General features: G+C 39.6%; 1 protein-coding gene across 4 annotated transcripts; it reads left to right on the top strand.

Moving 5' to 3' along the window:
• Window positions 1–5114: 5114 nt before the first annotated feature.
• LOC101478771 (uncharacterized) lies at window positions 5115–16991 on the top strand. 4 transcript variants are annotated; one of them, XM_004552091.5, is made up of 22 exons: window positions 5115–5282; window positions 8423–9378; window positions 9535–9596; window positions 9678–9716; window positions 10820–10878; window positions 10960–10994; window positions 11090–11212; window positions 11340–11465; window positions 11793–11909; window positions 12023–12147; window positions 12244–12878; window positions 12952–13042; window positions 13148–13284; window positions 13380–13516; window positions 13609–13681; window positions 13801–13826; window positions 13909–14040; window positions 14560–14690; window positions 14775–15633; window positions 16067–16133; window positions 16261–16382; window positions 16466–16991. In XM_004552091.5, the coding sequence occupies exons 2-22, from the start codon at window positions 8458–8460 to the stop codon at window positions 16496–16498; spliced, it is 4050 nt and encodes a 1349-aa protein (XP_004552148.3). In that variant the 5' UTR covers window positions 5115–5282; window positions 8423–8457; the 3' UTR covers window positions 16499–16991. The 4 variants fall into 4 exon arrangements, with proteins under 4 accessions (XP_004552148.3, XP_012774809.3, XP_012774810.3 ...); XM_012919355.4 differs by having other exon boundaries at window positions 10960–11003; XM_012919356.4 differs by having other exon boundaries at window positions 8354–9378; window positions 10960–11003.
• Window position 16992: the final 1 nt, after the last annotated feature.

The raw sequence follows: 16992 nt of genomic DNA, 5'->3' as shown, positions 1-16992 counted from the left end.
CCATTGTTTCTTAACCCACCTTGAATATCTCCGCCTTGTTCAGTCAGTTTGTTTTTATTGGTTCTCTTGGATGTCATGATTGGATCCCCTGGAGCTTAAAGGTGAAGATTAACAGGATGTTATGTCATGTAATTTCAGGTCTCTGCTCCTTACGAAGCTCATAAACGACCTTTAAGCGATAAGAACTCCTCAGATGACTTCTGATTAACATTTATTTTTACCGTGATTTAACTTTCAGGGTGAGTTCTTAGAGCACAAAGGTTGTTTGTAAGTTTGTCTAAAGTCTATTATGGTTAATTAAATTTCTTAAATCAGCTTTCTGAGGAAACCCGGTTGAACTAGCAGCGTAATCTCGTGCGGTATAACAGCGCAAACTACACTGGACAGATGCTGATGTTTTAACATGTAGTAGAGGTCCAAACATTAACGAGATTATTGCAAAAACGAGATGAATGCATGTGTCTTTGTTTTAACACGGGTCACAGTGCAGCATGATTTTTAAATTAGTTTCAGGCCATTTATTTTTATTTATTGTGAATTCTGACTCATGTGTTGCATGGTGAACCTAAATATGGGCCTGAAAGTTGTAGGTTGAGGGGGGGGGGGGGGGGGGGGGGGGGTTCTTCCAATTAGTTAGAAGCTCGTATAAAACAATTCTTAAACTCTTAACAAGGATGTCCAGGCAAAGTTATTGAAGTAGCACTTTTATTTTGTTTGCTGGCTTGCTTTTGTAATAGCTAAACTAAACTAATTTATTTTTATAAAATATGGATCATTGAACAGTGTTTTATGGTTTTCGGAGCAGTTTAAAAACTCGCCTCGATGTTCAGGAGCCACTTTAGCTCGAGCTGTTGTTACACAAATGCAGATTAACTTCACTGATGAATATTTTACTTTAATTTCACTTAGCAGGATTGTGTTTGAGAGAAGTGATGTGAGCTGCTCCTCCATTTTAATGACAAAACACTTGATTTAAACATTAATGCCGCTGCAGATGTATATCCAGAGGAGGGAAATGGGGCAGAAACCTGAAGGAGAGGATCTCATCAGGTTTGGACAGTAAGTGCTCCGACGAACAAAACAGCCATGCATAATGTAGAAACATCCATTTGTCATCTCTGAGTGTGACAGGGAGCAGAAACAAAGATCACCTCATTACTGTCATTATCACAGAATAAAAATCTAAAGGGAGGTTTGGAGAGGGCACAACATGGTCCCACAGTCAGCTTTAATTTTGGAGGGATTGTTCCTTTAAAAGCACCTGCTGTCAGATATGACTCCCACTAACAGAGAAGCAGGATCTTAATTATCCCCTCAGGACCAAATGTTGGACCCCATCAGCTGATTAAAGACACAAACTTCTTGTAATCAGTCAATGGACGAGTGTCTACTGGATATTTTTATCTCTTTCCATGTATGAGGCTGACTGTGGAGATTTTTCAGCTTCTTTTCTTTTACATTATAAATAAATTAAACTTCAAGTAAGCGTAAGCCTTCACTGTGGGCTCCAACATTTTCCCCTTGAATAACAGCTGAATACATCATTACACACCAAAAATAACATAAAACACTTAGAAAAGCTAAACGCTGTAATAATCACTTTATTTCAGTCGGAAAAAACAGCTTCAAGCTTTAAAACACATTAGGCTGGCAAACACCAAGCAGATGTAGCTTTAGCTCGGTAAGCTGCCTACATTGGCTAACAGCTCATTTAAGCACAACTGTTTACCTCCAGTTAGCGTTCAGTTGAAGAGAAGGACAAATATATACTTAGCTGCTGTATAATTAGAAAAAAAAAAGTTTTATCCCTGTTTACTTTATTTAAAGAATGCAAGAATATTACATAAAAAACTACTAACTATTATATTATATTATATTATATTATATTATATTATATTATATTCTTTAAAAAAATACTTTCATTTGCTGAAACCGATAATGACTTAAGAAGACGAGGCTCCTGTAGAAAGGTACCTCAGAGTACTTTGCTATCAAAATTGGAATTAAAGTTCATTACAGTGTGTACTTAATTAAAGCTCTTTGTATAAATTTCCAGCAGCTGAAGGATGGCTGTTTGTCATGCTTCCACCTGGTGACAATAAACAGTTACAACATGTAACTGATGGGCTGACGGCTCTGCATGGAACCAACACACAACTAAACTACACCCGCAGCACTGCTGCACAGTGATATATATATACACAGGAAAGGATTTGTATCAAAGGAAGAATTTTTATAATAATAATAATAATAATAATAATCGTTGAAATTGTATGTGCTATCATTAAAATTATTACAGCTATTATGACTAGTATCAATACTGTTTATATCATCACCATTTCCATGAATGAAGAATTTCTTGATGTATCATTTATGTATAAATGCATATGTAGACTGGTATTAATTTAGCAGTAATGCATCCTGAAAACCTGAATATATTAAAGACAGATTTTTCCCTTTGTTTGAATGTTTGAATGCAAAGTTTTGTGACTGAAATGTTTTAAATACTGCATGTTTTATGTTACATTTACAAATTGTTACAAATTTTACAAATTACAAATTGTTCCGATTTTGTCGATTTTATCAGCAGCGCTGATAAATGAACTGATTGTGAAATTTATTGAGGTTGTGTATGAATTTATTGCGTAGTTCAGACACAAAAAGAAGAGTATTTTACTGAGTTATTTGAAACAGTACAAATACTTGTGGTACTTGCAGTACACATTCTGCTGTACTCACAGCTCTGATAGCGGCCTCAGTGATGTACAACATGTGGTCTGTGGCTCCACCTGCTGTATGACTCCTACTAATAATAACAAGTTTACTTTTATTTCAGCAATTTTTCAGTGAGATGTTTTTGTTTTTATTGTGTTTCACATATGTTGCTGAATAAAGTGTCCTTATTCTTATGATATTTGTGTCTTTAACAGTAAATTTTCTATTTTTGATTTTAAGGCAACAAAAATGAGACAGGCTCAGTTTCTTCTTTCTTTCTCTCCTTTTTACGATTCTTCCTTTTTTTTGTAAGTGTTATAATTTTCATGTATTTCTTCTCCTGGTTTGAAATCTTGAAGTGAAAGTGAAGTGAAATCTAGATTTGTCTTGGATCATTACAATACACACACATATATATATTATTATATATTATATAGTTTATTAATTCAATGTATTTAAACCAGTTATGTTATTCTGCTGTTACTATATTTATTGTATTACGTTTTTGTTTATATTTTATTTTCATTTTGATTTTTTATCATGTTAACCTTTTATTAAAATATTTTACTGTTTTATCAAAAATGTATAGATCCTTGTTTTGTTCCTTTTTAACTTGTAAAACATGTAACGTGTTTTAATATTTAAATATTTATTTATATTAATTTACCCAGTGATCATTTTATTTTTAATTGCAGTATTTTGCAATTATTTATATTTTGTAACTGTCATATATTTACTGCATTAAAACAAATTTCCTTTATTATTATTATTATTATTTTATTATTTATTTATGGTTTATTTCTTGATTTCTTTTTTAATTTATCTTTTAAAAATGATTTTAAATTTTTGGTGTGTTTCGTTAGAGACCGCCTGGTTATCAGTATATTAGTATACATTTATTAACATCACTTTGTTTTCTTTTATCCTTTTTGTGAATAAATGTTTTTGTTATTAGTTAAATTTGTTATATTTAGTGCGAGCGTCATATGTAAAGTATATCGTGTTTTTATTTTTTTTACTGTCTGCTCTGAATCTGAATGTTGTCTTCTTCATCTGCCTCAGCTTTCCAATCCACACAGGGAGGAGGAGGAGAGGTAAACGTTTAACAAGCACACCGAAGTCTTAGATCGCCACCTTGTGGTTACACACAACAACACAACAAAAAAATTACTGCAAATGAACTTCTCTAACATAATTCCACAAATTTATCCCAAAACATTTCATTTATCTATCAGATGAGCACCAGTAGGAGAAAAAACAAGTTAAGATTTTAAGTTTGGAGGACAGAAATTGAAACTAAACAAATTAATTAAATAAACTAAAAAACAAAACAAAAACAAAGTACATTAAAAGTACTTAAAAGCAAAATGCTGAATCACTTTGGGTAGATTTGATAATATACATCATATATGATCATATACACTTTTACTGTATATAAACAGTAAACACAAGCCATAAGAATATAAAAGAATAAGTCCCTCTAACAAATAAAGTATCTCAACACATAAAATTACAACAAATTAAGCGTTCACTTTAGTAAAATATAGCAGGTCAGTAAAACACTGAGTGAAAAGGTCAGTAAAATACAATAAATATATTTCTATAGACCAGTGCTTCTCAAACAGAGGCCAAGTGGGGCAATCAAAACATGATTTGCGTCCACTAAAATTAGTTTTCTGATACTATTCAGCTTCCTTGTTTTTCATTATTTTTTTAAATAGTTAATTCAGACATTATGTGTGACATGTGTGAAAATGTTGATAAGCTATAAAGTAACTTTAGTTATTTTGATTAATTAGCATTTATTTACATCCATATTCTCTAATATTTTTATTATATACATTTTATTTAATTTCCATTAATTTTATCTCAAATGATTGTTTTGTTATTTTTATTATTACTTTATTATTTTAGTACATACATTTTTGAATGGACTGTATTTTATTACTTACATTTTTTACATCATGTCATTTTACATTTAATCTATAAATATGTCTTAATTTTATTCATTATTTATAAATTTTAGTGTTTGTTACTTTTATCTCTGAAAATATTGTATTGTATTAATTTAGATTGTACTTTAAATTAATATAATATTCAATATATATATAATATATTACTAACCTAATATATTTTTTATGAATTTTAAATTTATGTATATATTATGCATTATTTTCATGTTTATTAATGTTTTCTTTAATAAATAATTTCAAGTGTAATATATTAATATATTAGCTTATTTTATATTTTAATAATAAATGTGTTTTCCTCCAATTTTTTTTTATTTTGGTTTAATTTAATTTGACAAAATTTTTAATTGATCTATTTTGTTTCAACTTGTTTTTCCCCACCAGCAGAGGGCGAGAATGCGTCGATGTACAGACCCCTGTAAACCGAAGAAGAAGAAGAAGACGACGAAACAGCTAGGTTGCTTGCGGCTTTCAATCGTCGACTTTCTGCATCTGTTTTCGTGGAAAACGAAGCCAGCGGCAGGTCCAAGGTCCACGAGTGGTTTTTTTTGCCTGGAGCTGCGTGGATCACCTGAGAGGGTGCAGCGGTGATTTGAGGTGAGCCGCTGATTTTATTTCCTCCTCTACGTTTAGCCGCTAGCTAACTGTTAGCGGAGTTGTTTTCTACACAGGTTAGAAATTAGACGGGTTTTTTGGTTCGGTTTTGTTCGACGATGTTTCTGATTGAAACTCGGCATTTTCTTAGATCACACTTTCAGCTCGACCACAATGAAACCACTGCGCACTGAATTTCCTAGAAGCCTCTTTCTCTGAACGTTCAACACATCTCTGATCAGAGAGGATTAATTCGGGTTACACCAATCCTGCACAAACCCTGCTCTACATTAATGAAAATTACATGCATTTTTCCCGCTCTATGGCCAACATTTTCTATGTTTCTGTGTCGCGTTATAGTTCCACCTGTAAAACACAGTCTACCTGCGTCAGTGTCTCTATATTTAAACAGCTGGTTAAACTGATACTCCCCCCCCTCCCCCCCCCCAAAAAAAATAAAAATAAATAAATAACAAAACAAAAACAAAACACTGATAATAAAAATGGTCAAAAGAATATGGTAGGCAGAGGAGAAACTGATGCTGCATGAGGAAGTCAGGAGTGGTTGAGAAGTGAAGGTATAAGGGCAGGATATAAATGAGGACAGCGAGATGGTTTCAAGGTGGGATTGCATCAGGGATCTGCTCTGAGCTCCTTCGTGTTTGGACAGGCTGACAGATGAGTTCAGGGAGGAGTCTCTGTTTACTTTAATGTTTACTGACGACACTGTGATCTCTAGCAAAAGTGTGGAGAGGTGAATATATGCTCTGGTGAGGAGAGCAATGAAAGTCAGTAGAAGCAAGACAGAATATATGTGTGAATGAGAGGTGGGGAGGTGGACATGTGAAGAGCAGAGAGAGTAAACGTTTAGATAGGTTTGAATATCTGGTATCATGGACATTTGCAGAGGACGGAGAGTGGATGTATCGGAGCTGCGAGGCAGGAAGAAAAGAGGAAGACGTCAGAAGATCTTCATGGATTTAATGAAGGAGGACATGGTCTGGTGTGACAGAGGAGGGTGCTGGGATAGGAGAAGATGATGGCAGATAATCTGTTGTACAGACCTCTAAAGCTAGCAGTTTAAAGAAGAACTGTGTTTATTTTTTATTAATTTCTTCTTTATTTTATTGAAGCTTAAACTAACAGCATTTAGGGATCAGCAGGACATTCTTATCACTTTTCTGGTTTTCTATAATGTTACGTAGGGCTGTGCGATATGACCAAAATCTCATAACCTGATATAAGACATCTATCATCCCGATAACGATACAAATCACAAAATTTAAAATTTTCTGTAAATTCTGTGAATCTCGGGCAGCTCGACCTGCGTGAAGCGTTTGTAGTACCTGGAGTCGAGTGTTTTAACTGATGCATGAAACGATGCATTTTTAGACATAAGTTGTAACAGCCGCCGTTTGCTCTGTGAGTATTTATTACACCACGTTCTGCGGGGAAAAGCCTGTTCTAACGTTTGAGTCCAAGGTTTATTTTTTAGCACCTGGCGGCTCTTTTTGGCTTCTCATCCGTAAATACTCTGCATACTCTTTCACGTGATTCGGTTTATTTTGAAAAGTCTCAACAGGATCTTGAGCTTTATTGTGAAAGGTTTATGTGCAAAGTAAACCAGCGGACACGCGATGGTTTTACCGTCGTTAACAACGCATAAAGCAGGCGCTTGTCCGTCTGTAGTGTGGTTATATTAAATATAAGAGAAAGAGAGAACTTTAAGAAATTAATATAGCCACTACGGTGACCATCAAAACGATGAAAAAAATATTGCCGAAACAAACAATAGCATAAAATGAAAGATAGACGTTTTTATATCGTCATCCGATATATATCGTTATATGAACAGCCGTAATTTTACGTTAACTGTGTACAACTATGGTTAAAAAGAAAAGTACACCTGCTTCAAATTCAAAGGTTTTCAGTATCAGGATGTAATGAAAATCATCTGATTCTTAGCAGGCCTTAAAATCATTTAAATACAACCTCAGATGAACAGCAACAGATGACATATTACATGTGTCATTATTTATTTCACAAAAACCTAGACAGAAGCAGAGTGTGAAAAACAAAGTTCATCCTTACGGCTTACATGGGAATGAAGAGGGTAAGTAGCAGCCGGGTGCTGGTAATCAAACGCATTGATTAGTTGATCTTCATCGAAGCGGAATTATGGTGGTCTGGATTACTCAGGTGTGTTAACAGAACAATCTTCCCAGGAGGGGACATCCCAGCAAATTCACCCGAGCTCAGCCCGTGCAATGATCAACTACAAGAAAACCCAAGAGCTCCGTGTCAGACTACAGGCCTCAGTTAGCATGTTAAAGTTCATGACAGCACAATTAGAATAACAGGTGTGGCTTGTTTGGAAGGTTTTCCAGGAGAAAGCCTCTTCTCTCTGAGAAGAACATGGCAGCACAACATAGGTTTGCAAAGCACAATCGCCTCAAACGAGCTGTCGGCACGGTGGTGGAAGGTTCATGTTTTGGGTACCTTGCAGTCCCTGAGTGAACAGTGAACTCTTTTCTCTACTAAAGTATTCTTGAGTCAAACGTGAGACCACCTGTCCCACAGCTAAAGCTCAGCTGATGTTCAGTTGTCCAGCAGGACGGTGATCCAAAGCACAGAAGCAAATCTCCACCAGTGGCTGAAAAAGAAAATAATCCCAATGCTGCAATGGTCCACACCTCAGCCTGACTGAGATGCTGTGGGTGGGACATTCACAGAGCTGTGCATGAGTGATTGCTGCAAACCTCAATGAACTGAAGCAAGAAGAGTTTGACCAGAACTCCTCCACTGCGATAACTCAGTTATTGCTGCTGGGTTTGTCGTTTTTCACACGCTGCTTCTGCATGTCCTCATACTTAAAACCTTACATCTGACAGAGGGTGTACTTCATCTTTCACCAAAACTGTATCAGGATGAACACTTTTTATGTTTTTGTTTACATTATCAGCAATTTCCTATCATAAAGTAGCCGAGGCAGACGTGACACAATCTAGAAAATGTTTTTTTTCCTTCTTCACTTCCTGAGCACGTGGTGTTCACTCTTAAGTGTTTTCTCTCAGGGCAACTCGTCCTCCACCTTCACATCACCTTTTACGTCTTCTGTCTTCCCTGACACCTTCTGTCTGCAGGAAACGCCCAGAGCGTTTCTCCACAGCTCGCCATCATGTCTCAGAATTACCCGTACAGAAAGCCGCCGCCTGACACCGACCTCAGAACTGATCCCGGGCCTTACAGATCTGTGGACTACCGCCACTCCTCAGCGGACCGTGACTTTTACAGGCAGCCACAAGACTCCTTCTCTGTCTCCTCCTCCTGCCCGTCCTCGTCCAGGGGCTCTGGAGTGCTGCAGTCATCGCAGGACAATGTTCTGAGCATCCTGAGCAGCTGCGGTCTGGAGCCCAGTGATCTGGCGCTGCTAGCTGAGCTGCCCGAAGACGTCCTCACTATTGAGTCTCTGCCACACATCCTCAGACAGATCAAATGCAAGAAAGGGACCGTCAAACCTTTCCCTCCCCGGGCTCCGTCTCCCTCCTCCTCTTCCTCCTACCCTCCCAGCTCCTCCTCCTCTAGAGACTGGGACCAGCTCCATCGCACGTCGGTCCAGTACCCGCTGGACCACCTGCCACCACCACCTCCTCCCTCGGAGCAGCTCATGGATCGCTGGAATAATCCGATTACCGTGAGCTCCGGCCGAGCAGAGCTGCCACCATCGTCATCCTTATCATCGTCGTCGTTGGGGTACACGGTGGACTTCCACCGCAGGCAGGGCCCCTCTGATTATGGTAAGGCTGGTCCAGTTCCTTCTTACAGCCCAGCGAGGCGAGGAGATAGAGCGCCGTCATCTCGATTCTCTGAGGCTGGACCAGCTGATTACAGGTCATCAGCGCTGGTGACGGCTTCTCCTCTTCCTAGCGAGCACCAGTCCAAACCTCTGGCAAGCCGCCGTGACACGTCCTCCACGAGGAGCAGTCAGTCCTCGCCCTCAATGCCTACACGGAAAGAAGCTCTGGATTTCCACGGGAAGGTCCCGCCGTCGTTCCCGTACTCGTGCTCGCTGTGTGATATCACTGTACTGTCGCAGAAGGTAAGTGCACCTGTCCTCGAATCTCTCTCTGCAGTCTGTGTGGGTGGTGTGAGGGTCTACATTCAGCAACAAAGGATGATGGGAGCTGCACGTGTCCTATGAGACCGGAGTGCCACAAAGAGAGATGGTAACGGGTTTACTTCCTGTTGTTTTTAGGTTTGGATTCAGCACGTGACTGGCAGGCACCATGCAGATGGACAGCTCAGCCTCCTGCAGCAGTGAGTTTACTTCACATCAACGCCAAGTTTCTCCATCTACTGCTTGCAGGGTTTAATAACACTCTCCCATCTCCTCCACAGGTTTCCTAACTGGGACTGCCGCATGCAGACGGTCCGAAGGTCAGTGACCGAAACCACATCATCGTTCTCACGCCTCTGAACAGAGATCTGAATTTTATCAAAGTGGAAAACTTTGGCATGTCTCAAAGATGAAATGTTGTTTTTTTGATGTGAATAAATAATCAGCGAGCCAAAAAAAACATGGATCAACTGAACAACGTGGATGTTAATGAACCCTGAAAAACGTTGACCAATTTACAAGGATATGACATTTAACCAAAGTGCCACATTTCAACAAACGACTGTAAAAATATTTTTTAGTAAGTTTCCCATTTTAAATTGCTCGATCTTTTAAAACTACTTCAGCCTGAAATATAAATGTCAAGTATCAATGATATAGTTCTTTAAAGAATAGGGACCCCAGCTGAGGTGGAGCAGAGGCTGCAAATGGACAGACTGGTTATTGCGTGTAAGCTTCCCACGTGGCACTGCTGGCTCTTCTTCTGTTCGTGCAAAACTCACACCGCCCTTACGCATGCTGAGGAGAGGGGCTTGCAGCAGCAGCAGCAGCCAGCAGATTTGAATTGATTAACTTTTTGACTTGTGACCACTGAAAATGACCACCGAATTACTGTGTCCATGCTTTGAATAGTAAAAAGTAGTGCCATCTGGCGGACAAATAAAATAAAAATTTCAAATTGAAGGCGAGTGATCCAACATTAAAGAAATGCTTTGGTTGATGTCAAGATAAATGTGGGATCAGTGATTTTCAATTGAGCATTTTTTGGCTCCAGGATGAAATGTGGCCATTTTTGTGTAGCTTAGCTATTTTAAACTAATTTAAGGAACTGAGAGAACAATTCTAAAATTAAAAAAAAGAAAGAATGGCAAATATGAGCGATGTTCATTCAGCACAGCCAACTAAGTCTGGGAAAAAAATTAATAAAAAGCTGTGACCCTGCCAAAAATCAATCAGTTTTTTATTTTTCTAATAATTGAAGGACGGGTTTTTGGTCCAGATGTTAGCGGTCCTGATATTGATCCAAAGCTGCTGTGATCAGCTTTTTTTTATTTTTTATTTTTTTTTATTGATAAGATGTTTGTTTTTCATTCAGTGGCTCTGTTTTTAATTTGTTTGATCGTCCTCTTTTTGTCATTTTTAGGGACGATAAATCTGAGAAGAAGAAAGATGGAGGAAAAGGCGCCCCGGCAGCTAGTCAAAGTAAGTCTGCCTCACTCGGCTGTGCCTTTGTGTTTACACGTTTAGGTTTTTCTGCTTAAACTTGTTCTTTCTGTTCGGCAGCATCGCAGTCGAATAGCAAGTGGAAGCAGAAGAAGGTAAAGAAGGTAGAGACACGTGTCTAAGATCTCGATGAGGTTCGCTTTAGCCCCTCCTGAATCAGCTGAAAGTCTTTGTGTTTGTTTCCTGTCAGAATTTGGAGAAAGGGAAGGTAGTGTGCATCAAGTTTCCGTCTCAGTCTGTCGATGAGAAATACCTCAGGAAGCTTGCAGAACCGTTCGGGAAGATCATCAAGGTCATCATGTTTCCGTCTCTGGTGAGTCTGCGAGGTTCTTCATCATCACACCGATGATATTTGCATGTTCGTTCATTTAAAGACGAGCAGCAGCTTTCTTTCTCTTTTTTGCACATGAGCATTATTAAAGTGGGTTTAAACCCTGCAGGGCTTCGTGGAGATGGGCTCGGTTGATCAGGCCAAAGACTTGGTGAAGTTTCACAGCAATTATCCTCCAACTGTGAACGGAGAGCAGCTCGTGTTCAGCGTCTCCAGCGCCTTCAACTTTCTCCAGGTAGAAGAGAAACACTTCCAGTGTCCAGTTTTTCCTGCATACGAAAAGTACAGAAAGTCCCAGTGTCAAACGTTTGGTTATTACTGAGAAAAATATCTCAGTCTGGAAAAGCTCCCGTCTCACAAACACAGCGAGAGGTGTCAACATTTTTTTTTTTTTTTTTTTTTACATGCAGGGAAATCCCTGATTGCAGGCAGGTGGGGCTTCTGTGTTACAGCCGGGCCATATGAGAGTATTCCCTCTTTGTGACGTTGTACAGTTCAGTATTTAGAAAAACGTCTGTTTTCATTGTTGATAAAGTCTCTTCACACTTTGATGTCTCCTCAGAGCTCCCGGGTGGTGAGTTTCACGCCCGCTCCATCGGGAGAAGACGGAAAATCCGACCTGATCAATATCATCAAACGCTTCGGCCCGCCGCTCTACACCCTGTTCCTGCCATCAATGGTAAGGCTCAGCCCATTTAAAAAACTATACCGGAGAGGAAGACAGTTTCTTTGTTTTTCTTAAATAATCACTTTAAAAGACTTTAGAAAACACATACAAGGTGTTGTTTTCAGGTGTTCATTGAGATGAAGAACGCCCCTGATGCTCAGAAGCTGGTGGATTATTATCTGTCCAACACTCTGAGGATCAACAGTGACTTGATTTGTGTCTCCTTCTCTGGAGAGTACAAGACTCTCATGTGAGTACGACCGACCCGATAGGAAGGTAACTGGCGGATTATCATCCAGGGGTGATCAGTGATAATGGTCCTGCTTTTGTCTGGTCTGTCCTGTAGGCGGGTTTCAAAAGCCAAGAGGTACGAAGAAGAAAACGAAAGTACAAAGAAGAGTACCACCAAGAGGACAAGGAGCTCAAGCCGAGACAGAACGACAGAAAATAAGAAAAGAAGGTCCAGATCCAGAGACAAGGCCAGCAAAGAGGAACGGACCAGAACAAGGTCCAGGTCCAGGGATAAATCTAAAGAAAAATCCAGCAGAGATGCCAAAACTAGATCTAGGTCCCAAGACAAGTTGGATAGAAAAAGGAAGAGCAGAACCCGGTCCAGGTCCAGAGATAAGTCCACTAGTGAGAAGCGGACCAGGACCAGGTCTAAGTCAGGGTCCAGAGAAAAAACAAAAGAAAAATCCAACAAGGAAAGCAAGAAAGGGTCCCAAGCGAAGAAGCCAGACGAATCGAGAGAAAAATCCAACAGAGACCAGAAGACCAGGTCCGCATCCAGAGACAAGTCCAGCAGAGAGACAAAAGCCAAGTCTACAACCCAAGAAAAGTCAAGCAAAGAAAGAAAAAGCAGGAGCAAATCTAGATCCGTGGAAAAATCCAGCAGAGATAAGAAATCCAGGTCTAGAGAGAGATCCAGCAACAAGTCCTCCAGACGGGACGGAGAAAAGACGGCAGAACCAGAGAAACCAGGTAAGAAAACGCAACACGATGCCAGGACCAGTCGCTCCAGACAGGCTGGTGTGAAATCTTCTTTTCTACACAGATGCAGAGTCCACATCCAAAGGACAACCGTCTCCTCTCGAAGACTCCAAACCTGAAGTTTCAAACACAGAAGAAGTGGAGGGGGAGGCAGCGTGAGTTCCTCATGTTGCTGTTTTTTGTTTTAGGTTTTTTTTTTGTTTGCAGAAAAGCCTCTGCAAGTGAAACTAGAACAGTCTTAACTAAAGATGCCACTTCAGGTTGCCTGGAGAGGAGAGCGACATCGAGGGGATGGAGGTGATTGCTGAGGATGGAGAGAATCTGGCAGATGACGATGAGGAGGCTCTGCAAGAGGAAGAGAAAAAAGAGAGTCCTAAAGAGAGAGCACCTGAAAAAGGTAGAAAATGAGAGCTGAGCTTTCACAGCAAAGCTGGCTTTAAAGGAAAACAAAGGAAATGCTTGACTTTGTTAAAAAAAAAAACTCCCTTACAGATGAAGTAAAGGAGGTGATAGGTGGAGAGCCTGGCAATGAGGAGAAACCTGCGTCGGAGAAGGAGATAAAGAAGGAAGAGAAGGAGGAAGTAGAGGAGTCAAAGGAAGCAACAGAGACTCCTCTACAGGAGGATTTGGTAAAGACTTTTAGATGAACATGTTAGTGTGGACATATTTTAAGCTTTAAAGTGGAAAAAAGGGATTCAGTTGGAGCGATGTGCTTTTTCAGGAGGACTTCCCTGTAGACCTGGAAAACTGCATCACTCTGGATGAACTGGAAGAAGATGACTCTGACGACCAAGGTATACCTGGAAGTCTTGTGATGCTGAACACAAAACATATTGTTGTACCAGCACGTTTGGTTGACTTTTAAAGCTCACTGTTCAGTTTCTGATATTCTTCCTGTTTGATTTTGTTGCAGGTGGAGAATCAGCAGATGAGCCCAAGGTAAGTGTTACCTTTAATATAACGGCTGAGTTTTTGTCTGATATGTTGCTGATTTAACAGTTTGTTCTTTCTTTGCTTGTAGTCAACATCGAAATCCAGCAGGGTTTTTTACTTCGGCCACCTGCCACCTAATTACGCCCTCTTTGACTTCTTCCAACTGCTGCGAAATTTTGGGAAGGTGGTGCGCTATTACCTGATTGGCAATCGACGAGAGGTCAGTAAGAAAATGAGATGAGATTAAAAAATTATTTTTTTTTTTAGCTTTTTAAAATTTAAATACCGATTATAAATACATGATACAAAGGGAATATCTTTGTAAATGAAAATCAAATTTGATACAGTTATTAGCCTGAATACAAACTGCATAAAGGATACATTGATCATATACATCATTCATCACAGTCATTTTCATGACCTCTGTCAGCTGATAGAGGAATCCAAACTGTGTTGATTCAGCCCAGCAATAGGAATGATGATTATAATCCCTGTGCATCATCAGGCTCCTCCATCCTATTGGATAAAAAAAATAATAATATGGAAATTGATTGGCCAGCCAAGTTGGCTTGAGGCTATCTTACATTGCTGTGTTTGTGTATGTTGGCTTTGGTATTTGCTACTAGCAGTAAGAGTTATAGTAATTGCGTTGATCCTGTTTATGTTGTGACCCTTAGAGTTCAGAGTTGAGTGGATTCTTTACCTTTGGGACCATTTTCAGACTCTTTTTGTGTTTCAGGGTTTCATTGAGATGTCGAGTTCTTCAGCGGCCCTGAAAGCTGTTGAAGAGCTCGTCAGCAAACCAGCCATCCACAACTGCCCCAAACTCAAAGCCCGCATCTCCACCAAATACTACAGACTTGACAACGGGTCCGAAACCGCCTCTTCACTCTTCCTAATTTCTTTTCTGTGAACTTTTAATCATGAAATTCATACTTTACCCCTTTCTTGCAGATGGGTTGTTCACTCGGACGGCAGCAATGACAAGGACAGTCGAGGCAGGAAGCGCGAGAAACGAAGCAAATCCAAGACCTCAGACCAGGACGAGACCGACAGGAGGTCTAAAGGGAGGAAGGAGTCCCCGAAGAAGACATCAGAGAAATCAGGCAAAAAGACTCCAGAAAAAGATTCTGGGTCAAAAAAGCCTCCAGAGAAAGACTCATCAGGGAAAAAGACCCCAAAGAAAGAGTCCACATCCAAAACGTCTCCAGAAAAGGATGCCAAAAACATCTTGGAAACGAAATCCACTGGGAAAAAGACTCCAGCGAAAGATTTGCCATCTAAAAAAACTTCAGGTAAGGATTCTACAACAAAAAAGACTCAAGCGAAAAAGTCCGCATCCAGAAAGACTCTGGAAACCAAGTCTACATTCAGAGAAACTTCAGCAGAAGAGTCCAAAAAGTCTCCAAAGAGGGAATCGTTGGACAAAGAGCCTCCAGAAAAGGTCCTTAAAAACGGCCCGGAGAAGGAATCCGCAGGGAGAAAGACTCCTGAGAAAGGGTCATCGTGTGCAGAGATTCCAGACAGCGAGACGCTGGAACCAAAAGGAGCTCCTGACAATAATTCAGTGCCTCAGACAACTGTGAAGAAAGAACTAAAGAAAGAAAATACTCAACAAAATGAGGAACCAGCAGCTGATAAAGCGCCATCTGAAAAAGATTATATCAAAAAGGAAACACCACGCACATTCAAGCAGGAGGAGGAGGAAACACCAATAGACGTTTGTATGGAAGCAGGACCAAATGTGAAAGATGCAGAGAGTCCAGATCCACCAGTCTCCTCTACAGAGCCCTCAAAACCACCACCTGAACAGGTATAACTGAAAGCGAAGGTGCTGTGATCCCAGCTCAACAGAAATATTAGTTTCCCCAGGATAACATCAAAGTCTTAAATGCCATTTCACATAGTTTCAAAACGCCAAAACAAAACGGCCTTTTTAGAAACAAAATTTCTAAAAAGGCATTCCCATTGTGTTTGACAGATCTTAAATGTTGAATCAGCTGTTAAAATAGCTCCATTCATTTTATCTGCAGTTCAGTCTTAAATATGAAGTTTTGTTCAAATTGCCTCAGCCATGAAATATTTCTTATTAAAATTACCTGTGCGATGAATAGACTTTAAATGTAAATATATTGCACAGCAGTTAAAAACACAGTTAATGATGGAAAAAGATTTTTGGCCATAAATAAATGAAAATCTGCCCTGAAGTGCAGGATTAAAGCTCATGACTGATTTGTTACTTTCAGGACGCGAAGCCCCAGTTTGAACCTGCAGAGGGCGCTGCTGAACCTCAGAAACCCACCAAACCTGTTGGTAAGAAAGCCTCTGAGCTTATTTGAAATCCCATTTAGTTACAGTTTAGTTTGTTGCTTCCTGTTGCATAATAAGGAAGTTTAAACACGTGCAGCGGTGCATTCACTGTCGCTTGTTTGTTTTGTAGGGACGGAGTTCGTGCGACCGGTCGTCGGTTATTTCTGTAACCTGTGTCAGCAGATCTTCGCTGAAGAGGATGAAGCCAAACAGCAGCACTGCAGCAGCCTGTCGCATTACAGCAAATACCAGGTGGAGGGAAAAAAGGTTTTAATGTTAAGTTTTTATTTTTCAGCTGAATTTAAATTAAGTCCTTGTTTTGTTTGGTTTTTCAGGAGAAGACTGGGAGGGATCCGTGGACGAGCTGAACATCTGCAGAGAAATTGGTTACCTTCAGATTTTATTAATTGACTTTATCAGAGCTGAAACGGGACTGAGATCCTAAACATGATTTGATTTCTGTCTGTTCTCCACTGGACTTTGAGTTTCTGTACAAAGATTTTGTTTTTTAAAAAGCTTCTGCTGAAAAATCCAAAAATGTATAAATATTTAAGTTTTATGTCATGCAGAACAGCAACTGTATGTTTGAGAAAGGGTGAGATGTGACTGTAAAAAGCCACTTGCCTACATTTCTGTTAAGCTCCAGGCTCTCTCCTACTCGAGTGCTCTAGTCCTAAAAGGTGTTGATTGGTCAACCCAGAAAATTTAGAAACAAATACCAGGTTCTAGTGCTGTCAGAATATTAACTGCTCCCTGGGCTCTAATCAGTTTTTGTCTAATTGTACTCATGCCGCACCTTCACAGAAGCTATGTAATTTAAGAATCTGTGGTGTTGTCAAATAAATAATCTCACATGAACAAC

This window comes from Maylandia zebra, linkage group LG2 (assembly GCF_041146795.1).
Source record: "Maylandia zebra isolate NMK-2024a linkage group LG2, Mzebra_GT3a, whole genome shotgun sequence".
NCBI lineage: Eukaryota > Metazoa > Chordata > Actinopteri > Cichliformes > Cichlidae > Maylandia > Maylandia zebra.
This window is presented reverse-complemented; position numbering and strand designations above follow the sequence as displayed.

What these genes read in the sequence shown, in the direction of transcription:
- LOC101478771 (XM_012919355.4), top strand. Translation starts at nt 8,458, where the DNA reads ATGTCTCAGAATTACCCGTACAGAAAGCCGCCGCCTGACACCGACCTC. An exon ending in GCGCCTTCAACTTTCTCCAG is followed by an intron (nt 11,466 to 11,792) that starts GTAGAAGAGAAA and finishes ATGTCTCCTCAG; the next exon opens with AGCTCCCGGGTGGTGAGTTT. An exon ending in CCCTGTTCCTGCCATCAATG is followed by an intron (nt 11,910 to 12,022) that starts GTAAGGCTCAGC and finishes TGTTGTTTTCAG; the next exon opens with GTGTTCATTGAGATGAAGAA.